At 38.0% G+C, this 24,261-nt stretch overlaps 2 protein-coding genes across 7 annotated transcripts in view; one reads left to right on the top strand and one right to left on the bottom strand.

Annotated features, from left to right (window-relative positions):
* Positions 1 to 24,261, top strand: part of LOC139821999 (uncharacterized) — a 72,884-nt gene that overhangs the window by 20,455 nt on the left and 28,168 nt on the right. Inside the window, exon 1 of one of the 2 annotated variants that reach the window (XM_071793502.1) lies at positions 22,946 to 23,801. The exons of the other annotated variant lie outside the window; for it this stretch is intronic. Coding sequence (XP_071649603.1) covers positions 23,706 to 23,801 — 96 coding nt within the window. The 5' untranslated portion in view covers positions 22,946 to 23,705. Of the gene's footprint in view, positions 1 to 22,945; positions 23,802 to 24,261 lie in introns of those variants that run through there. 2 annotated transcript variants of the gene reach the window in all.
* Positions 1 to 24,261, bottom strand: part of Bma (SCY1-like protein bma) — a 36,945-nt gene that overhangs the window by 12,556 nt on the left and 128 nt on the right. Inside the window, exons 1-17 of one of the 5 annotated variants that reach the window (XM_071793476.1) lie at positions 23,861 to 23,972; positions 22,747 to 22,899; positions 18,400 to 18,614; positions 17,835 to 17,969; positions 17,468 to 17,698; positions 8,672 to 8,792; positions 8,162 to 8,245; positions 7,050 to 7,195; positions 6,508 to 6,753; positions 5,641 to 5,786; positions 4,968 to 5,118; positions 3,887 to 4,127; positions 3,153 to 3,321; positions 2,483 to 2,664; positions 2,011 to 2,064; positions 1,627 to 1,880; positions 807 to 1,066 (exon numbers count right to left, since the gene is read on the bottom strand). In XM_071793476.1, the coding sequence (XP_071649577.1) occupies positions 821 to 1,066; positions 1,627 to 1,880; positions 2,011 to 2,064; positions 2,483 to 2,664; positions 3,153 to 3,321; positions 3,887 to 4,127; positions 4,968 to 5,118; positions 5,641 to 5,786; positions 6,508 to 6,753; positions 7,050 to 7,195; positions 8,162 to 8,245; positions 8,672 to 8,792; positions 17,468 to 17,698; positions 17,835 to 17,969; positions 18,400 to 18,552 (2,559 nt within the window). In that variant the 5' untranslated portion in view covers positions 18,553 to 18,614; positions 22,747 to 22,899; positions 23,861 to 23,972 and the 3' untranslated portion in view covers positions 807 to 820. Of the gene's footprint in view, positions 1 to 806; positions 1,067 to 1,626; positions 1,881 to 2,010; positions 2,065 to 2,482; positions 2,665 to 3,152; positions 3,322 to 3,886; positions 4,128 to 4,967; positions 5,119 to 5,640; positions 5,787 to 6,507; positions 6,754 to 7,049; positions 7,196 to 8,161; positions 8,246 to 8,671; positions 8,793 to 17,467; positions 17,699 to 17,834; positions 17,970 to 18,399; positions 18,615 to 22,746; positions 22,900 to 23,860; positions 23,999 to 24,261 lie in introns of those variants that run through there. The other 4 variants (XM_071793475.1, XM_071793479.1, XM_071793478.1 and 1 more) reach the window with 4 other exon arrangements.

Here is a 24,261-nt window from a genome sequence, read left to right as displayed (position 1 = left end):
ATTGTTGTCTTCAGTTTTTCGTCTGCCATTTAGCACATAGCTTCGTTAACAGTTTAGTAATTATTACCAATAATTTTTAATCATGTACCTTATTATTTTTTTTTCACAAAAGTTAACGCCGCTTTGTTGCAGTCTGCCGGCCCTTTCTCTTCCACGAAATCGTCTGCCAATAATTTTCCGCGTTTCGTAGCAACAAATACTTAACATTCCTATAATTTTTATCCCTGAGCTTTATTATTTTTTTCCTTGTAAAATTTGTCATTTTTGACCGTCCACCCCCGCCTTAATCTTCCTAAGCGCGCAGGCAGACTGGTCACTCAGTGTTCGGGAGTGCTAATGGAACCTCTCTAGCTATAAATATTTCATGTACCTTATACTTTGCATTTTTATGTAGCCAGCTCTCCGTCTATTTATCATCAGAACGTCAAAAGAGGACCGCTCTGATCAATATTTCGATATTGCGCCTTCGCGACGGTCTCTCTGAATTAATCGAGAGGGGTAGGGGAGAGGGAGGGAGGAAAGGAGGGAGGGAGGGGGGAGAGAGGGAGTGGAGTGGAGGGTAGGGAGGTAGGTGGATGTAGAGGGATAGAGATGATCTCGAGAGTCGCTAGTCGAGGCGAGCAGCTCGATCGACTCTGCGCTCGCTCTCGCAGCTCGCTCTCTCGCTCTCTCTATCTAGCTGCTCGACTCGTCTCTGATGAGATCTCGATCTGCGCAATAGTCTAGAGATAGCAGCGATACTAGCGCGTCTAGGTGCGCTCAGACCGCATCGGCGCTACCGTCTATGCTTACGTGAATATCCTTACACTGTAACGGAGGGTCAGTGGGAATGCTGTCCCGGTAGCTGGAGTGATGGAGAGAGTGTTGGTGGTGGTGATGGTCCATTCAGGTTCAGGCAGATGGGGGGTAGTTGTCTTACCATGCTGGAGCCAACCTGCTGCAGTAGTCCGAGTCCCTGCTGCGACGACGTCGAGGACACGGACGGCCGTCTCGAGCCGCGAATACTGTTCAGGCTCGAACTGAGCAGATAGGGCACGCTGCTACTCGTGATCGGCATTCCGCCCCCCTGCGAACAGATCCGATTTTATTCGGATTGGTTGGGTTTCACCGGGTAATCGCTATTCTGCCAAAATTTACGTGCGAGAAACAGAGAACAAATGTTTGGAAAACTAATTTCTCGTCCATTAAGATTTCACGCATAAATCACGAATCTGCGATTTCACTAGCGCTTTGTTAATACTCCGCACGGCGGATCAATTAACGACTCCGATTTATTTCTGTTTTACCCGTATGATCAATAGAAGGGATTCGCTTTTATAGATGGCAGGTAGTTTTCCGATTGTTCCGAAGAATGTCAGTAGGTCATGCTAGTTTGAACTTCGATGCGCCCCGCGAACATTACTTGATATTGTGCATAGAATATTTAATTCTCGTTGAATATTTAATTCTCGAAACGGAGACGTTACAAATTCCCGATGAGACTCGTTTGAAGAGTATGGCACTTCCGCGTTTCACGATTGCGAATGTCGCGAGCAGCCGTTCATCAATGATTCTGTATATATATATATAATGCATATATATATAGATATATATTATGCATATATATATATATATATATATATATACCGTAGGCGGGGATAAATTAATATTGGACCCGCGTCGTTCCTGGGGACCGGTGCTGGAGTGTCGACGGATCGGCAGGCCGCCGCCGCCGCCGGTACCGGGCGTCCCGCCCGGCGAACTCGCGCAGGACGGCGCTATCCGTATCTTTGGTGTCATCAGGGTATTGTCCGATAGTCGTCTACTGGTGAACGTGTTGGCAACTCGCAGGAAATTACTGTCGTTGGCCGACGGTGAGTTGAACCATCCGCCGAACATCGCTAAACACCGACAAACGTGTCACGGTTCAATTAAATCGGTTTCGTACAAACGAAACATTGCGTCCTTTATCGAGGATCGCATAAATATTATATTTCATATAGGGGAAAAGGGAAGTCATCCTCTACTTACCAGCCATCGAACTCTTCCGCACCATATTTTCCGCGGATGCCGTCGATAAGGATCCTGCATGCAGGAAAACATCGTTTTAGTATCCGTAAACTCGGATCTTAATTCGGACTTAATTCCCGGAAGGACCGTTTCCATAAATATTGAATAAACTTAATTGAACCGTTATTTTCCTCTTCCAGTCGTGTCGCTCGAAGGAATCTGAATATTTATTAAACCGTCGCTTAGTTTCGTTAATATTTATGGGAACCGTCAATCAGAGTGCTATTTGACTAGAGGAAAAGTGTCGTAACCCTTTTAATTGTTATGGGTGTGTTAAAAAGGGAACATTAGAACCTATTGCAAATTAATTCGAGACCGTAACAAAACTTGAGAAAATTCAACTGAATGACGCAAAGAATGTTAAATTGTTTGGAAAATGATGACATTGGAAAAGACCCCAGGATCTGTTTGATATTTCTATCAGTGCTCGCACCGAAGCTATTCTTTCTGGCCATATCCTCGGCAGAAGAAGTCTTGCGTTGCTCGATGCGCAAATTCGGGATGTTAAAGGCCGGCACGTGTACGTTGTCAGTGCTGTACTGATGTCGCAGAGGTCGAGACTTGTCGGGGCTCGGTAAAGAAAGATTATCGAGCGTCAGCTTGTTCCTTTGATTTCTGCAATTTGAAAAATGGGACAGAGCTCGCACGCGATGAGCGTTATGAAAATTTTCAAGATGCGTTACATGTCGGACGATACTTGCATCACGAGATTAATTAATTAGCAGCCGCAATATTCGTTAATTATAGAGTGCACTACTTAAAATTGCGTTAAGTCGCGCAAATAGGATCTTCGTTCGGCCAGAACAATGATAACAAGGATTATCAATAACAAGAATTAATTGTAATATAAAAGATTGTTATACTTTTTCGTTGGAAAACTTTTGAATATATTCGAGCGAATAGCCATTAGTACTTGACAGTTGAAAAACTCTTTAATGATTTTACGCGTCATTAAGCGCGCGCAAATACTCGTTTAGTTTCACAACAATTATTAATAATTAGGCTGCCAAGGGAATCATTACGTTGTACCTACTCCCGTTTCGTTTGTTTAGGTACTTGACGCATATATTACTCCGTCCGATCTTAGTGCTAATTGCACTTGCCTCTCAATATTGTTTAGCATATCCTGCAGCACCTCGAGGAGTAGTATGAATTGCTCGAGATTCAGCTTCGGGTTCACGGTTTGCGGTAATAGAGAAGGCATTGCATGCGTCGCCATCCAATTAACCGATAATCCATATTTCTTGTCGGTCAGCATCAGCCTGTAAATATCTAAAATACGCGAATGGGCAAGAATAATTAGGCGCGAGTCTGGCAGCGGCCGCTTTTCTTTCTTCTTAGAATACATATCTGTTCCTATGGGGCAATCCTCTTTCTTCTTTCTTTTTCACTTTTCTCATATTCTTTATTTTTCTGTCTTGAGGCTAGAATATTATCTCGCGCTTCATTACGTATTAAAACGACAAAGATATATTGTCCCTGGCCGATTTATATCCTCTTACTGACAGGCAATAAGAATATTCGACTAAAAAGTTCTTGAAATTTGTCGAAATACATTTGTCTCTAGACCGAGACATGCAATGTCTGAATTATAGTGACTAGAGTTGACTGCTTGCTTCTACAGATAGAAATATAAGAACAAAATTGCATTTTGAAACGTCAAAACGCGTTATTTTACAGAAAAAACATGATTTTATATTTAAATTATAGCAAACACTTAATCGTTTTTTCCAGCTGGGTAAAGCAAACAGGTGGTCGCGATTTGACGCCGAAATAAACAAACGTATTCTGTTAAGTGTGTTCGTGAATTCATGTGTAACCGCCTTACTTCACTTACTTACAACCCGCACGACGATTTCGGGTTCTTGCAATTTGACTTTACAGAGCAGCGGTAGAATGCAATCGATGATCTTCTGCTTCTCAAGACGGCACAGGATGCACGGAACCACATCCATCAATACCCGAGCATTTGCTGAATTGTTCTCGAAGGCGTCCAACAGTTTTGGTAGCACCACGTTACGTATGGCGTCGTCCTCGAGATAATTCGTTACATGCGCCACGGCCACAAACGCGGCCGTCTGGCGGACAAACGAATCAATTGTTGGTACGACAAAATTTTTTAATGGCTTTGCATATTTATGGTATTTTGCATACACAGAGAGAAATGTTTCTTTAGATTTAATAAATTTTCTTAAATCTAAAGAAATTTATGCATTGGAATAGTCCAACCGAATCAGTGTTTAAACTAAAAAATGCAATTGTTTGATTTTTCAAAGAATATATATCTTTGTCTTAAATAAAAAATTGTTTTGAAACGAAAAACATATTCTCTTTGCTTTAATAATACTATTGTTTTATTTAAATATCAATGTTTTATAAAAAATGTCTTAAACATTTATTTATTATTTATTTATTTATATATGATATATGTAGTAGTCGGTTGACTGCTACGTATATAAATAAATAAATAAATAATAAATAATTGTCATATCTCCATCACTCGAGTGACCGGTGTGATATTAGATTCCAAGTTGTACACTGATGTGTACAACTGCGAGTGATAGACGCTTTTACTGTGGGGCCTTATATACGGTCTCTGGTCGAATTTGACTTACGAGTTTAGCAGCCGCCTAGCGGTGAAAACGCTAATTACATTTATTGTAACCAAAGAAAATGTTTTTTCATCGAAACATATTCTTTCAAACAATCGTGTTTGTTCTATTAAACAATATGGTTTAATGTAATAAAACTACAAAATTTCTATTCAACAAAATAATGTTTTACTTAAAGTAAATTTGTTTCTATGAAATAAATATAATCCAAACAAATGGAAATACGAATGTAAAGAAATATTTCTCTCTGTGTATTCACGATGGTCATCATCTACTATATCTCATTAAGATCGATCATTTACTTACTCGCACTTGAACGGTCGAGTTTTCGAAAGACATGTATAGCATTGAGAGTACTTCTCGCTCGTATTCCTGAGGCGTTTTCTCGAGGATGATGTGCAGATTCTCCAGCAGGGTCACGGTTCCCTGAATCGACTTTCGATTGGTGAAGAGAGGTCTGTGGGAGCAGAGAGAGAGAGAGAGAGATAGAGAGAGAGAGCGGCGAGGGAGAGAGACGCTAGAGAGAGGAGAGTCGAGATATAGAGCGATCGATGGAGATGCGTATCGTGATATTTCGCTTTCGGGATATTATCTCTTGATATTTATCATTCCTCTTGACTGTTCTTGTTATCAGGGCATCTGTTCACTCTTTCTCTGTCTCTTATCTGCGTTCTCTTTCTTTCTTCTTTCTTTCTTTCGGCTCTTCTCTTTCTCTCTGCTCTCTCGCTCTCTTCTCTTTGTCTCTCTCTCTCCTCGATCTCTCGCTCTCTCTCTCTCTCGCTCTCTCTCTCTCTCGCTCTCTATCTCGCTCTCTCTCTCTCTCTCTCTCTATCTCTCTCTCTCTCTCTCTCGCCAATCTCTCATCTCTCTCTCGCTCTCTCTCTCTCTCTAGAGATCTTCTAAGAAAGGGTGAAATAAGACATGATCTATTTCGCACAGTCTCGCGCTCATTTCCGCTGTCGTTCTGTGTAATACGTACTTAAGCGTGGGAAATACGATCCGTTCGTATTCCTCCTTCGTGCTGCTCTGGACGATGTACAGCATGGGCTGCAGCACGGCCGACAGCACTTCCTGCGTCTGTAGCTCCGCGTGAAGATATGTCCAGATGTGCTGATACCACAGTTTCTGCACAAACGGAAAACGCTCGCGTGACACGCGACATTTCGCGGCTGCGTACGATTAGGGTGAATCGAATCACAGAGCGAACACATCGTAACATGTGTATAATATAAATATAAAATAATGCGACGAATTAAACGTGTTGAAAAAAAGAGCACAGCTAATCAACTTTTTCTTATCTTGGAAAATTCATTGCATTATTCCACTCCAAAGATTTCATTTACATTCACATTTATACTAACGTTTTATACTAACATTTCTTCTTCGCGTCTCTATAATTATCGCGATCTGAAAATCTCGGGTACTCGCAACTCGTTGCGTCGCGTAAAAGATCCACGGTGCGGTCTCGCTTCGCGTATACTTGGCGCGAGACACTACCGTGTCTCTTGATCTATCAGAAATCTATTGGATTTTTTCGGAATTGGATTTATTCGGTGTTCTCAGTGCATTAAAACACGGAAAACGAAGTATTATAGTAGAATAATTAGCAGCAGAAAGCGGATTACCGTTATTAAAATGGGGAAAATTGTGATTCATAGGCATCTTCAATAAGCATAATATCGATCTCGAAAGAATGTCTATCTATAATCAATTATGATTTATATCAGAATTAAGGCTAGCATTATTTAGATATATTTTTTCCTTTTAATTCTTCGATTCTAATTCACTCTAAGCTCAATTCTGAGCATATACGGCGCATATCATGACGCATTATGTTCGCGCATACCTTTGGCATATATGGTAAGAGTTCTCTCAAAGTTGTTGTATAAAAGTGCTCCTTCTGATGCACGTCCTTCATCTTACTGACATCGAGAAATTGCAGAGCGTGCACAAACGGGTCTTGAAAGAACTTGATCATAGTTAAAACTTGCGCGGTCGGCCTCTGCTTCGGGTCCTTGTGCAAGAGTCGCGTCACAGCTTCCCGAAGTGGTATCGGTATCAGCGGCAAAATAACGGCGACTTGATCGTCAAGCTGGTAAAAAAAGCGACAATCTTTTCAGCGTTGCGCTTTTTTACTTTTCGATCAGACATTCAATTTCGACGTAATTGTGATCCAAGTTCTATACACAGCGATGCAAAAGGAAGTTGTAACTTGAGAAAGTGCGACTGAAAGGGTCGGAGTTTATTTTCCAAGATGAGAGGGATGAGAAATCGAAGAGAGATTCCGTGTCTCTCGAGAGTTAAGTGTTTTTAAAAATCATTCGTGATTTCTTCGCGCGCTTTCGAAGAGAACTGTCTCATCCGCGTCTCGCGGCCGGATTAACTTACGGTCTCGAGTTGCTTGAAATAATCCGAGCAGCTGTGATTCGCCAGTATCAGCGGCCGGCCCTGATTATAAATCGCGCATATCGTCATGCCTAGGCTGTACATGTCGCTGGAGAAGCTTGCAAGTTTTTTCTGCTGCATCTCTGGCGCTGTAACATGTTGCGCGGCCGCGTTACAAACAAATCATCCCTCGTTGACGGGGCGAGAGAAGGATCATCAACAATGCAAATAGAAAATTGTTTCGCACGGCCACGTGCGGAAAGCTATTCCAGATAATTTTCGTAGAGTTCGATATGGTTCAATTGAAACCGCGGGATGCAAAGCAGCCGTCCGTTTTATCGCTATAGTTGGGAGTTAATAAAGTTTTTCGCATAAACCCGATCCCGTTGACGCTACCGAATTAATTTTTTTCTTGTGAGCGAGTCTATTTTTTTTACACATAGAACTTGGTTGGCAAGCTGGTTGGCAACCATTTTATGTTCGATCGGAGTTGATCAAGTGTTTTCGATTATAAAAAAGAATTCGTGTTACGTTGTTGTGACAACTGTATAATTAGATTTCTATTTTTGTTGCGTGTATAGTGTTAAATACAAGGTTGTTTTATTCAATACGAGGATCGCAACGGAAAAACGCGGAAGGATAAACAAATTGTCGGGTTAAATATTAAATACAGGTTTGCATCTCGCGATTGTGCGGAGATTGATTTTTTATCTCTATCTCTAAAGAGAATCTCTATTTATATAAAGATGTACTATAACACGAGATTTTCGTTTATTATAGAGAAGCTATTTTTATGTATAGGACCGAGATTTATTACTATTTATTACTCTTCTGGTAAGGGATCGAGAACATGTGTGTGTGCGTGTGCGTGTGCGTGTGCGTGTGCGTGTGCGTGTGCGTGTGCGTGTGCGTGTGCGTGCGCGCGCGCGCGCGCGCGCGTGTGTGTGTGTGTGTGTGTGTGTGTGTGTGTGTGAGTGTGTGTGTTTAACCATGTTAATTGCTAACGAAAGGTGAATTTACTATCAAAATTGTATGGCCTCGTAAAACACATCGTTACTGGAAGCAGCTTTCCCAGCGTGGGCGTGTGCTGACGACGGACTTTTGCGGTGTCTCACCTATGTAATCGAGATTTGGCTGAGTCATTTTCGGCACGTGCTTCGTCCATGAGTGCACGGTTATCGGTATCTCCTTAGCATTCTCTAACAAGCGAAACACATTCTGACTAAAACCGCAGCGTAAAAGCATCGCGCGCATCTGTCTTTCTTAGCCTTCGATATCACGTTTAGTCGATACGTCATTTACCTTTAATCGATTTAGGTATATTTATATTTATATTTACATTTTATAATATATTAGTATACAGTTGCAATATACATCGAAATAATTTCAATTTTAATTTAACGATTCTTATATACTTCGAATTTGCTATAATATAGTTTTGACATATTGTATATTTATTTATCGACGAATCGCTTCGTCGTACTTAGCTTTGGGCTATTTGAAGCGAAACGTAATATAATTATATCTACTTTAGTTGATGAAAAATGGCTAATACTGACTAAAAATGGATAAACTTTGATTACTGTTCCTATCTTTAGAACGAAGGATGATGAGATTAGACTCACCGATAAACTCGAACCCCGACAACTTCCACGTGCCCCTTTTTGTGATAATAATGCTCGTCGGGCAAACGTTTCTATGGAGAACTTTAGTGTTGCCATGAAGAAATAATAGGGCTTCGGTGATCTGCAAGGAGTAATAAAGGATTTGTAATGTTAACTGGAGCAATTATTCGGACCGCACCCCTGCATTTTCATGCCAATATTATTTTTAGCAACGTCTCATACAGTTTCGATGTTATGTCTCGCAACTTTAATAATTTTGTTTTTTTTTGTAACGCTCCTAATAATTTCTGTTTATTTTGCGTAATAGATAAGCAAATAGATTTGTTTAAAATTTAATAGATTTAGATATTACTTTTCGCGAAAATCATAATTTCGAATTTGAGTCATAAAAACTGCGTTGCGGAACGCGATCGCTGTTACTTGACGCGGCGGCGCAAGTCTGGCTCGTGGTTTGAAAGGGTTGACAGCATTAAGCATTCTATTACGCCCCTCGTAATACATTCTATTATGTGAGCTACATCGAAGAGCGGCACCGTTATGATGGAGTTGATTTCGCGTGGTTACAACCAGAAACTCGTTTTTGAGAAAATTCACTTTGGCCACCCTTTCTCCTCTCCTCTCCTCTTCTCTCTCTCTCTCTCTCTCTCTCTCTCTCTCTCTCTCTCCATTCCTCATTGCTGCACGCATGCGCTCGAATTTGACTTAATTTTCCGCAACGCGACCCTGTTATCGCGTCTACGCTACGATTCCGTGCATACGCACAATGTCACGGTCATACATGCGTACCCGTGTATCGAAATTGCCTCTCCTCTATTTGCCACTACTCCCTATATCTAATTTCGTGCTGTAAAGTCACTCTGCATTAGTCACAAGCAGCCAATCGCATGAACGCAAGCAGTACTACTTCCGGTCGCAAATAGCAATTGTAAGGTTTTGATCATCAAATCCAAAATTTGCGTCTCTGCCATCACCTTCATGAACGTTCGCGTCCAGAAATTCATCTTTATTCCATTTTAAATCATTCATTATTAAAATAAAATTTTCTAATTTACGAACGAGCAAGCCAAATAGACAACGGAGCTCGATGCGATGACAACGGACCTTGACGCTCATATTGCCTGTCACAAATCGCAAAGACTTTGGATTTGATCAAACCTTGTGATTGCTATTTGCCACTATGTTACGACCGGAAGTAATACTGCTTGCGAAGAAAGCAATACTACTTGCTTGTATTACTGGCAGTTCTACTTGCTTAAGATATGTGATAACGACATTTTTTGGCAAGATTTCGATAACTCTGGCGCCTTAATTTGACGATGGTTTCTGGTAGTACTTTTAATGCTGAACAAAAAATTATATACGTCTTATAGGGCTAACTGCTCTGGTTTTCGAGATATATGTACAGTGTTAAAGTTAAAAATAAATAATATGAATTTTTAAATAATACTTCGGTAATTCTATAGAATAGGGCCTTTTCCGAATTTTGATATTTTCTTGCGGTTTTCTTGGTAAAAACCTTTGTTGTGACTCCGCCAGTGATAATCAATCGGGGGCGCCCGAAAAATATGCACCCTACCTATTTTTTTACCTATTTTTACTTTATTTTTGGTAATTATGTAGTATAGGGGACCACCCTCCCATGACCTTGACCTTTTTTTTGGTAAAAGTTTACAATAACTTACACAGCTCGGATTACTTTGACCTTGACATATGTTGTTAAGGACATAATACTGAGTAACTTTTCCTTATAACTTAATCGGCGGTCGTTGTTTATTAAAAAGTTATTAACAAAAAAAAGTTTGGCGACCTCACCGATTTCAATGACCTTGATATATGTTGTCAAGGTCATGACCCCGAGTGACCTTCAGAAGGTTTTAGCCGCGTTGCTCGTTATTTGTTAAAAAGTTATTAACAAAAAAAGTTTGGAAAATACGTAGGTTAGATGACGCGCTTTACAAGTATTTAACTGTTTAAAGCGCGTCACTAATCTACATAGGTTAGATGACGCGCTTTAACAGTATTTAATTGTTTAAAGCGCGTCAACTAACCCATGCGTAAACTATTTCGGGGTTACCGCACCTCCCCCGAAAGCAGGGGGGGTGTGGGTGAACCTCGGTTCGCGTGAAAAGTATATGCGTGAACTATTTCGGGGCTACCGCACCTCCCCCGAAAGCAGGGGGGATGTGGTTGAACCTCGGTTCGCGTGAAAAGTGTATGCGTGAACTATTTCGGAGCTACCGCACCTCCCCCGAAAGCAGGGGGGTGTGGGTGAACCTCGGTTTGCGTGAAAAGTGTATGCGTGAACTATTTCGACATATATATTAGTCATTTATGCCTTCCAATACTCAAAATAGCTGCTATATTTTTCAAACTTTTTTTGTTTATAACTTTTTAATAAGCAGCGACCGCCGATTAAGTTATAAGGAAAAGTTACTCAGTATTATGTCCTTGACAACATATGTCAAGGTCAAAGTAATCCGAGCTGTGTAAGTTATTGTAAACTTTTACCCTTTAATTCACTAAAAACCTTCTCGAATGTCCCTCAAGGCGCTTTTTTTGGGGAGGCCCCGGGAATCACAAGTATACCTTCCGTGACCATGACCTTGACCTTGACATATGTTGTGAAGGTCACTCTCCTGAGTGACCTTCAGAAGGTTTTACCCTCGGTCATTGTTTCTTAAAAAGTTATTAACAAAAAAACAAACGTATATGGTAGGCTCTGAGTAAAACAAGTTAAGAAATAATTGGCTATGATAGCCGACGCAGGATCGAATATGCGGAAAAATTATATTTGCAGTCAAAACATTAAAACATTAAGATCAATCAAACGTTTCGGCCCTAAATCGGGCCCTCTTCAGTGACTCATATAAAAGTTAATGTGAACGCAACGACGCGGTATCGCAATGGGCTGATTACAATATCGGATATGCACGCGTACAATGGTATCGCATTAACCGATTGCGATACCATTGTACGCGTGCATATCCGATATTGTAATCAGCCCATTGCGATACCGCGTCGTTGCGTTCACATTAACTTTTATATGAGTCACTGAAGAGGGCCCGATTTAGGGCCGAAACGTTTGATTGATCTTAATGTTTTAATGTTTTGACTGCAAATATAATTTTTCCGCATATTCGATCCTGCGTCGGCTCTCATAGCCAATTATTTCTTAACAAAAAAAGATTAGAAAATATAGCATAGGTGCATATATAGGTTAGTTGACGCGCTTTAAACACTTAAATACTTTTACGGGAACTTTTTGGAAAATGTTAGAACACGTTCAGAACTACAGGATAATTATAATAGCACTCACAGAACTGTCGAAAATTGGACAGCGCCTTATCTACAAACCCGTAAATGCGGCCTTCTTAAAAAAAAAATATTTAAAAAATGAATAAATAATGCTTATCGATAGAACTCTTCGGAAAACGTTAAGACACGTTCAGAACTACAGGATAATTATAATAGAACTCACAGAACTGTCAAAAATAGGTCAGTGCCTCACCCACAAACCCGTAAATGCAACTTTCTTAAAAGAAAAAAATAATCACATAATTTTTATCACTAGAACTCTTTGGAATGTTAGAATACGTTAAAAACTACAAGATAATTATAATAAAATTCACAAAACTGTCGAAAATCGGCCAGCCCTCACCCATATACCCGTAAAAGCGGTTTTCCCGGGAGAAAAAATTATTTAACAAATAAATAATGCTTATCGCCAGAACTCTTCGGAAAACGTTAAACACGTTCAGAACTACAAGATAATTATAATAAAACCCACAGAACTGTCGAAAATCGGCCAGCGCCTCACCCATATACCCGTAAATGCGGCTTTTCCGGTAGAAAAAATTATTTAAACAATAAAGAAATAATGCTTATTGCCAGAACTCTTCGGAACGTTAAGACACGTTTAGAACTGTAGGAAAATTATAATAAAACACAGAATTATCAAAAATTGTCGAAAAGTTAATTTTTAAATGTTAAAAACGGCGAAAACTTAAAAAATAATTATTTCACATACAAAACTTATATGACTTTTTTGTAGAATTTTGGGAACGCTACGCAGAACTCTTATCAGATCGGCTAACACGTGTCAAAAAAATTATTCTCAAATAAAAATTTCTTCTTATGTGTTAAATATGGTTTTTATTTTTAAAATAATTGCATTACTGGAAAGTGATTAAAATTTCTTGCAAAACCATGTGGAAAGATCGCAAAAATACGATCCAATCGGAACTGTTACCTTTCTTAGATAGGTGTTACAGTTTGGGCACTAAATTTTCAGAAATCGATTTTTTGCCTCTAATTGCTAGAACTATTGATATATTTGATACAGAACTGTAGAACTATTGAAAAACAAACTAAAACTCCGAAGAAATAATTAATTTTCATGATTTGGTGCGCTGCGTGAAATTAGCGCACCATATTTTCAAATTCGATTTTTTTGTAATTAATCATCGGAACTATTTAAAATGCTTATCTAGAACTCTAGAACTATTCAAAAGAAAGTCAGAATTTTAAAAAAACTTTTAGATTTTTAGGTATGGTGTGCCAAGTTTACAGGACCGGGCTGAAACCTTCTGAAGGTCACTCAGGAGGGTGACCTTACAACGTACTAAAATATCAAGGTCATCCAAGGTGGTCCTCTCATACAATTACAAAAAAATAAAATAAAAATAGGTAAAAAAATAAATAGGGTGCATATTTTTCGGGCTCCCCCGATTGATTATCACTGTCGGAATCACAACAAAGGTTTTTACCAAAAAAACCGCAAGAAAATATCAAAATTTGGAAAAGGCCCTATTCTATAGAATTACCAATACTTCAATTGTGTGTGTATAAACAGTACACACGTAAGCGAGGGAGGGGTTACCGCACTTTCCCCGAAAGCAGGGGGGAGGTGGGGGTGAACCTCGGTTTGCATAAAAAGTATATGCGTGAACTTTTCATGCGTGGAAAGTTAATATGAATTTTTAAATAATACTTTAATTGTGTGTGTATAAACAGTATACACGTAAGCGAGGGAGGGGCTACCGCACTTCCCCCGAAAGCAGGGGGGAGGTGGGGGTGAACCACGGTTCGCATGAAAAGTGTATGCGTGAACTTTTCATGCGTGGAAAGTTAATATGAATTTTTAAATAATACTTTAATTGTGTGTGTATAAACAGTATACACGTAAGCGAGGGAGGGGCTACCGTACTTCCTCTGAAAGCAGGGGGGAGGTGGGGGTGAACCTCGGTTCGCGTGAAAAATTGAAAACACGAACCGTGATAATGATAAATCTTGTTTCGCCTTATATTCAAGTCAGACGAGAGAGGGTAGATCTCGAAATATTTTACGTTGTTTACGTTTTTGTCTCGAGTGGAAAAGGTATGCGTGTTCTTGTGTACATTCTTTACCTGTAACATACAGTTTAACACTGTATATCTCAAAAACCAGAGCAGTTAGCCCTATAAGACCTATATAATTTTTTGTTCAGCATTAAAAGTACTACCAGAAACCATCGTCAAATTAAGGCGCCAGAGTTATCGAAATCTAACCCATTTTTACAATTATTTTTTTGATTGGCTGTGACTTACGACTGCAATGTAAAAGCTCTAATTGCAAGTCTCTTGCGACTTGCGACAATATGGATGACTACTAATGTAGAACGACCTTAACATCCGCGTTGTATCGTAACAATGTAATATAACACAAGGGGATAGTTTTTATCGAAACCTTCGATCGTGCGTCTATTGAATATTATATCAGAGGAAGGAAAGAGAGAGAGAGAGAGAGAGAGAGAGAGAGAGAGAGAGAGAGAGAGTGTGTGTGTGTGTGTGTGTGTGTGTGTGTCAGTGTCAGTGTTGAGCAAAATTTATTCCGAATAACGAATAAAATAAATTTATTCGTTATTCATGAATAACTAATAATTCGATTATTCATTATTCGAACAAGACGAATCATGAATAATTTATTCGTAATTCATAATATTTATTCAAAAATGTAATGAATAAAAAAAATAATTGATTACGAAGAATGATGCACCAATGGAAATTTAAAGTTCACTTTACTCGTGAACGTAAAGTTATAATTTATTAATTAGTATTTTTAATATTAAATAAATTAAAACAAAGAAATAAAATAAATTTACAATCAATAAAATAAAAATAAAAATTGATTTTAATAAAAACTGATTGTGTCATTAGTTTTAATTAATAAAATAAAAAACAAAATAAAAATCAATTTTATTTATAAATAGAAAAAAATAAATATAATGAAAAAAGTACATAATCAACTTTAGATTCTTAAAAGTGTAAATTTCAGAATGTTAGTTGGTTTATGTTTGTTTTACCGGCATTTTTTGTCGGCACGTAGCGTCGTATTAATTTGACAGAATTAAAAATCCTTCTCCAGAATTGCAGTACATACATTAATAATTCGAGGGAACTCCAATTTTATATAGAAAACGAGAAAAAATTACGGAAGTACAGATTTCCTTATCCTACTTTTATCCCAATATGGCGTCTCAAGTTGCGGCGAGCTGTCAGCTCGTCACAAGATGTATTTCATATAAGAGATATACCATTGGTACGAACGCGAAAACAAGTTCCCCCGAATTGCACAACAAGAAAAACATCAAACAAACATCAAACAAACCCTCGAAATCAAGATTTTGAAGCGTAATATAAAAGTATAATGTCGATGTGCGTGCAATGTAGCGTGCTATCCTTGTCTATATCTTTGTCTATACAAGGACAGATATAGTCGATAACATAGAAAATGGTAATTTTGTCGGTTATACAGACGGCTCCAGCATCACTTTAAGTTTATAATTTTATTTTGTAGGTTGTTTAATACAATCAAATCTCATCGATTATATCAGATATTATGTTCGAAAAACGTATGAAAATGTATCAAATAAAAATAAATTTTGATTACTTTTAAAGATGTATGTCGCTATAGCTATATGTAGTATAATTTTGTTTTCTTGATTAAACAGTGTAGAGTTAATCTCAGAAATTATTCATATATCATTGGAACAGAAAAAGCGTAAAAATAGCAATTTTGTCCTATTTTTGTACTTGATATTGTTTAAATAAATTATTAAAAAATTGAAAAAAAATATATATATAAACAGAAAATCTTAAAAAACCGTAATTGCAATTCTCGATGTCATAGAAGTGTAACATAAAAATTTAATTCATTTTTACCGTACATGAGCAGATGAGATACATATTATGATATTTACATGGGAATATATATATATATATATATATATATATATATATATATATATACATACAATTTCTGTAACTTTTAAAACAAATATCTCAGAAACAGGTCGGACAATCGATCGCAAATTTAACACAAATTTTTGGGATATGTAAGTGCACAATCTCTGTAAATTTCAGCTTTATCCCTTTATTTTGACATAAGCGACATACATCTTTAAGTAATTTTTTATAAACCAACTAATAACATTCTGAAATCTAAACTTTTGGGAACTAAAGTTGATCATGTACTTTTTTCATTACATTTCTTTTTCTCTATTTATAAATACAATTGGGTTTTATTTTGTTCTTTTTTTATTTTATTAATTAAAACTAGTGACACAGGTTTTAAGTAAAATAATTTTTTATTTTTATTTTACTAAAAACCTGTGTCATTAGTTTTAATTAATAAAATAAAAAACAAAATAAAAACCAATTTTATTTTGATTGTATTTAATTTCTTGTTTTAATTTATTTAACACTTAGCTTGATACCCATGCTTTGCTACTGTAACACACATTTATCTCTTTTTATCTCCTTAAGGGTCGAATTTCTAAAAATCATTTCTTATGGGTGCTTACGTGAAAGAAATGTACTCCCCGAATTTTATGTTTCTATAGGTTTTCAGGGGTTCTAGGTTTGGGCTAGACGTTGATAAGTCAATCAGTTGATAAGTCAGTCAGTCAGTCAGTTAGGACATTTGTTTTTATATATATATATAGATTAAAAATACTAATTAATAAATTATAACTTTACGTTCACGAAATATTATCATTTGTTGACAAAAATTTTTATACATATATTTTATTTTATTTTATTTTCGAATAAAAAATAACGAACAAACATGTTTTATTGTGAATATAACGAATAATTTTAATAATAAATAATTCAATCAACAAATAAAAAGTAATAAATAAAAAATTATTCGTTATTTGTAATCGAATAAATTTTTATTCGATTAATGTACAACACTGATATGTGTGTGTGTGTGTGTGTGTGTGTTGCTGCGCGCGCTCGCTCGCGTGTCTCTCTCTCTCTCTCTCTCTCTCTCTCTCTGTGTTGCTGCGCAGTGCGCGCGTTCGCTCGCGTCTGTGTGTGTGTGTGTGTGTGTGTGAAAAAGTACTAGCAATATTATAATAACGTGAGTATAAGCGTTTAAAAACACATCACTCTGTAACTTTCTTCCGTGATTTTGTTTTACGCGACTTAACTGCTAATGGACGAATCCTATTATCGGTGCCCCTGGAGCTCCAAAGGGTGTCCACGAGAGTAGACAAACAAGGGAAGTGAGACTTTTAAAAATTGGTTTATCGGAGTATACTTTACAAAGAAGAAAGTAACAATTGTATTTATCCAATTTTAATTCTTAATTTGGGGTTTTTAAAAATATTTTTCTTGTAACGTCATTTTTCGTATATCAAATTTTTGTCGAGAGAAGAATTTAGATTTTATGATTTTTATGGAGATGAATTTAAATTCCATGGGTTATAGAGATAAAAATTATAAAACATTTTCAAATATTTTAAAATATTTTCACCTGTAGAAGCCCGTACTTGACCTCCAACTCGTGCAGCTCGTACTCTTTGACGAGGGTCGACCGGTAGTGGCTGGTGGTCGGCGGGTGGTTCTGCTTGCCCATCAGCCCCGAGGATTGCGCCGTGAGCGCGTTTGCCAATTGTTCCTTGTACGCCAAGACGTTCGCCAGGCTTGCGAGGACTGGCTCCGACGCGAAGGCCAAGGTGTCCGCACACTCCTCCACTTTATACGCCTAAATCGCCGGTCAAATATATCGCGTATTGATTTACGGAGTGGCTCGCGAAAACGCTCGAACGGCAATATATGTTTATCGGCTGAAAGAGCTCGAGTGAATTCGCGTGCCGCGAATACCTTGCGTATGCACGTACCTGAAGAAGCTTCGGATGCGAGTACCGCTCCATCTGAGCAGCGCCCCTGCGCAGGATATCCGTGACTGTTTCCCGGCGTTTCGGTTTGTGCAGCTTCTCCACGGACCGTTTGTCGAACAGAAAAATCGAGACCTCCTGCAACCGAGCCAAACACTTGCACTCTTTTTCTATCCACTGTCGTCGAGCTCTATGAATCGCGAGTTTAGAAAATTCAAACGCGAAAATCAATCTTCTCTCGGCCAAGTATATTAGATTCGAGATCGAACGAATCATTCTCGCACTTGAATCTTTCAGAATCCAAACTTCCGAATCCGAATTAATTCAAATCTAATCTGCGATTTGATCCACTTCTCTTTCTATTTCTTTATCCGGATATTATTAGAGTCGCATTGTATCGTTAAAAAAATAGGAAACTATAATAAATCACGGTTAAAGATATCGACGTTGATAGGAATCGGTCGTTAGCGATAACTAATCCGTTTATTGATATCGTTTAAGAAACGCTAAGAAAAAGGAAATAAAAAAATAAAAGGGGCAAAAGGGAGTTCTCCCGCGACTAATTTACCATCCCATCCTTTTTCCGATAGCCGTCGTATATGCGCCAGACGTTCTCTGGTCCGGCCGTAGCGGACTGCTTTCCGATTTCATATGTGTTACGTATCGAATCGGGAAGCAAGTCGCACGGCGCCGTGCTGCTGCCTCTGGACTTCGCGAACATGATGATGGCCAGCCAGCCAAAGGCCCTTCAGAGAATCAGCGTTGACCTCGCCCGTTTATTATCTGCCAAACCAAAATCACGTTGGCCACGTTATTCTATCGTTTTAGGGAAAGAGGGGTTATGTGAAGGAGAATGGCGAAATATAAGTGTAATATCGGGAAAACGATTTCTATATTCGTTCGTGACAATGGAATACACTGCGATGTGAGGTTCGTTTTCCCGTACCTGTGTAACACGTGAAAATCGGATTTGTCCAAATTACATCGATTTTAAACATCACTTTTATCGCTGCCATTGTTACGCACAAATTTTTGTAAATTTGCGCGACCATACGAAAAATAGACGAATTGAGAGAAATTCGCTCCGCGAAATTGCTCCGATCATCGCAAGAGCAGAAATTTAAATTGTTTTTTATTTTGTTCTTTCCTCTATTCATATTGTTCTCTGACAAGATAAATGACGATAATTAAAATAAGTTTTATTAAGAATTGAAGGATTACAGGGATTGGTCGGCAAATTTAAAGAAATGGAGAAGGAGAGGGAGAGGGAGAGAGAGAGAGAGAGAGAGAAGGAGAGGGAGAGGGAGAGAGAGAGAGAGAGAGAGAGAGAGAGAGAGAGAGAGAGAGAGAGAGAGAGAGAGAGAGAGAGAGAGAGAGAGAGTAGAAAAAGAGATATAAATTTATACTGCACAATTATATTATGGCAAATTTTTGTAATTTTTAAATTGTTTGATTTAATTTTACATATCCATTTCCGTTCTTACAAATAAGCAGAATGAAACAAATATGTTGAACGTGCTTAATATTAGTGTATAATTTATTAGTAATACAAAGGCAGATAGGCCTTTGTAAATAATCCCTGAATTTCAATATAGACTGTTTGATTTTATAAAATTGAAGTTCTGTAATATGCTTTAATAAACTTATTTTTGATACAGTATAAATAACACTTTCATTCGTGTTTTATTTCATAAAAACAAAATTTATTTTATTTTATTTTATTTTATTTTATTTTTTAAAAGATGCTCTATATGTCTATGTGATCTATTGGTCTTTTTTCTTTGTAAAGATTTAATTTAAAATTCCCGTATTTCATGATCAATTGAATTTTATCTCCGTGCTTTTATGTTGTACGAAATGTCCAAATCATAAAATTCTTTGAATCGGAGATTGAGTCTCTCTGAGGCATTGCTATCATCAGCAACTTTTTGATTATCGACATTGGAAGATGAAATTAAGCGGAAATGAGGTTTCGTTACTGATTTGCTGATCTGCGGCTTAATTTGGAAACTCGCTTTTTCATCCCAGTACGTTAAGTAATCCTGTATAAATATTGAACCTCTCTCTCTCTTTTTCTCTCTCTCTCTCTCTCTCGATATCGATATCGATTTGCTATAAAATAGAAAAACTGACTGTTTACAGTTGCCGTTTTCAACCATGGGTTAAACATTCAGGAGAAGAGCTTGTGAAAAACGGAGCAAATAATATTTTTATGAAGGAGAAAATCTTTGAATGTTTCGTTTAAAATTTGCGGATATGTTGTGACTAGAATAAATGAAATCGTGTTCCTAAATCCTATATATGTGTATGTAAAATGAGTTCCCTTACATACAAATGTATACATAATCAAGGGGATCCTATAGTGGCAGTAGTTATACCGACATTTCTTTATTAAAAGAAATCTTTGAATTGGCTTTACAGAATTGCAAAACTCTTTTACAGAATTAAAGTACGCACAAAAATCTAGTGCAGGACACACGATTTCATATCAGAAACAAAAAAAAATTAAAAATTTACTGCTGTCACCTGACGACAATATTCTTTGCTTAAACAAAAATACTTCAGTTTATATATACAAAATAATACCCAATTGCACTACGGACAACATGTAGGAACAATATCGTGCAAATAAAACTAAGATTCAAAGCCTAGAAAAAAAGATTTTTTTCTAATAAAGTTTTATTAAGCAGAGGCACATGCAGGTTGATAGGATAAGCAGTATTACGTGTAGCGAGAGATGGTGCAGCAATCAGACAAGGACAGATATATCGTATAAATATCTCGTTAGACAAGGACAGATATAGGCCAGTAACATAGAAAATTAATTTGAACGGAATTAGAAATGTTAAGATTATCAACATCGAGAAAGTTCGGCCTTCGCTACAGGATTCTTTTAAAGGGGCAACTAAATACGAAAGAATGAGAGATAGGGAGAGGGAGAAAGAGGGAGAGAGGGAGAAAGAGGGAGAGAAGGGGAGAGAGAGAGAGAGAGAGAGAGAGAGAGAGAGAGAGAGAGAGAGAGAGAGAGAGAGAGAGAAAACACTCTCAATTTGTATCATATGTATTTGTATCATAACATTTCAATGAGCGACCATTTACAAATGAATTCTTTTAAACTATAGAGAAATCAGAATATTTTGTTTTTCTCTGTAAATACTTTGGCATTTGAAATGTACCAATCTTCATGAGGGAAGATATCGTTTTTTCGCACTTCCATAGTAAGCCAGTCATATTAGACATCGAACCTTCCAATTACTCTTCCCAGGTTGCAACCACCATGAATCACTTTGATTCGAGGTGCTGTAAGTGGGATTTATTTTGCTTCGCAAAATTAATGCGCATTAAAAAGTTATTAACAACATTATCAACAAAAACGCAATTTTTTTTATTTTTTATCAAATATCTTAAAAACTAAGTAAGATATGGTAACTAACTATGCGTACCTTTTTTGTAGAGCGTAAAATTATCTACAATAATGATCTGAACAACATTTATCGTCAAGTCAGTCGTTTAGCTTGTATGCGCCGTCAAAGTCCGAGACTCGGATCCCGAAAACCCTCGATTTCATCGTTTTTTTGATGTTGCGTCGGTGATTTTTTTCCGTCATTTAAAATGGAATTAAAAATTCCCCAAAAATCACACATCATCTGAGAACTACAAAGAATACTTTTCAGGGTGTAACCGATTTTTTAGACCCTTTTTCTTTAGTTTGTAGCTATGTAAGCAAAAAATTTTGATTTTTTGGAATAGTCTTAGTTTTTCGCTGTTTTCAGGCCTTAGAATTTATTTGAGACGAACTTTATCATATGCGTCTTGTTGTGGACGAAATTTGCAACAAAAAAGGACCCTTGTATTTTTTTCAAAAGATGCATTGTATGTTTGAATAAATGTTATAAATAACATGAATAAATTTTTTAAAAACATTTTTCGAGTTGAAATAAGACGACGAGTACACGAATATAACATGTTTTTCTAATTGTTTATAATAATTTTTAAATAAACAATTTGTTAATAAATAAGTAAAAATGAGAGAATGTGTTGAAAACGGCTTTGCAATATGGTTCAATAATAATGCAAAAAATTACGTAAATTTTAATAAAAAATAATTATTTTAGTGTAAAACAAGCGTTACCCGACCTGTACGCAATATTGGATAACTTTGCGCGTCAATAAAAAAATCAGCGTTTGTCGTACGAAAAAAATACAAGGGTCCTTTTTTGTTGCAAATTTCATCCACAACAAGATGCATACGATAAAATTCGTCTCAAATAAATTCTAAGGCCTGAAAACAGCGAAAAACTAAGACTATTCCAAAAAATCAAAATTTTTTGCTTACATAGCTACAAACTAAAGAAAAAGGGTCTAAAAAATCGGTTACACCCTGAAAAGTATTCTTTGTAGTTCTCAGATGATGTGTGATTTTTGGGGAATTTTTAATTCCATTTTAAATGACGGAAAAAAATCACCGACGCAACATCAAAAAAACGATGAAATCGAGGGTTTTCGGGATCCGAGTCTCGGACTTTGACGGCGCATACAAGCTAAACGACTGACTTGACGATAAATGTTGTTCAGATCATTATTGTAGATAATTTTACGCTCTACAAAAAAGGTACGTATAGTTAGTTACCCGTTACCCTATTTTGCTCAGTTTTTGAGATATTTGAGAAAAAATAAAAAAAATCGCGTTTTTTGTTGATAATATTGTTAATAACTTTTTAATGCGCATTAATTTTGCGAAGCAAAATAAATCCCACTTACAGTACCTCAAATCAAAGCGATTTATAGTGGTTGCAACCTGGGAAGAATAATTGGAAGGTTAACCCCCTAAATTAGTCTAATATGACTGGCCTATAGCCAGATGCAGGAGTAAAGATTGTTTTTGCGTATTCTTAATACAAAAATATGAACTTACTGAAAGACTCTGAAATTTTTTCCGGATGCTCGGCGAACACAATACACGACTGACCCGAATTGTTGTTAATTATTTAGTTGGTTCGTTAGAAAACGTAACTAGTTGCGCGAGTGCACATTCATTGTTAGCTACACGATCTTTACACACGTATACCTTACACAAATATGCCTTTATTTGTTAAAAGATTAACAATAAAGATAGTGATTAACAATAAAGATAACATCTGCTTTTGTAATAGCGTATAAAGGTCGCGATTAGAAAGAGAAAGAGAGAAAGAGCGAGATAGGACACAAGAAACAGTCAAATAATGGAAGTTAAACAAGGGCGAAAGGGGTATTTCTCATCCCTCGAACTCTTGCTTCTTTCTTGAAGGACTTCCCGTGCAGGAAATATGATTTCTGATAAGCGCTTTTTTGAACTGCGTTTGTTTCTTTCTTTCCTCCCGTCAGCTAATTGTTCCTCCCGTTGTGAGGTAGAGACATTCCTCTCTCGCCCACGTTCTCCCGTAAAATTAATATCGCTCCATGAAATCTTAATCGCCATAAGTTCTAGTTAAATTGACGTTAACGGGCGTTATCCGCTCCAGTAAATCGATATTAGCGCGCGACCTGTTAGCGTTAGTAGCGTACGCGCGAGCGCAACCTTCTAATAGCATCCCCGATTTTCGGCTTGATGTCCCGCGGCGATGTTATCTCGCCGGATTTCTTGGTAAATTTCCAATCTTGCTCCTATTTTCGTCCATAATTTTTTTTTCTCGCGCGCCGCTTTCGTCGCGCCTTCTTCGTCGTTCGTTCATGTAACGCATCTCGTGCAAATACGATTAGAAAATCACCACAGTAGCGCAGGAAAGAATACTCGTTGGTGGAGACGCAGTTATCGCGACTACGCGCCCCGTGAAATTGCGAACGAGGCCATATTCTTCGCGCGGGATATAGTCGTCGCCGAGGACGAAGAATGCGATGCCGCGAGGTAGCGATAAACAGCACACGCAATTCACGCGTGCATCACATGAACATACGGAACGCGTTACGGAGACGTGGGAGAACGAACGAAAGGTAATATAGACCGTATGGGCGGATAGATGAACAGGGAGCGCGGAGAGTGCGTGACTCACCTGTTGCCGAACGATATCGGGAAACGCGCGATAGCACCACCACCGCACATAGACTCTCTTTCTGTGCCGAAAAGAGGAAGAGGAAATAAAAAGAAGAGACACTACGGCGGCGGTGATATCGGCAGCTGCGGCTGCGGCTGCGGCTGCGGCTGCGGCTACGGCTGCTGTTGCGGCTGCAGCTGCGGCTGCGGCGGCGGCGGTGGCGGCAGCGGCAGCAGCGGCGGCGGCGGCGGCGGCGGCGGCTGTGAAAAAGAGAGCAATAATCGCGCGGGTTCATACGAGTGAAGCGGAATAAAGCGGATAGTGATAGGCGTGTGGCGCGCGCGCGATGCACAGCAATATGGATAGAGCTCTTGCGCGGGTAGCACGCGCCCGAGGGTTGCGTGTATGTGGGTGCGTAC

This window comes from Temnothorax longispinosus, chromosome 11, assembly GCF_030848805.1.
Source record: "Temnothorax longispinosus isolate EJ_2023e chromosome 11, Tlon_JGU_v1, whole genome shotgun sequence".
Classification (NCBI taxonomy): domain Eukaryota; kingdom Metazoa; phylum Arthropoda; class Insecta; order Hymenoptera; family Formicidae; genus Temnothorax; species Temnothorax longispinosus.
The sequence above is the reverse complement of the archived record's forward strand: the minus strand, read 5'-3'. Positions and strand labels throughout refer to the sequence as shown.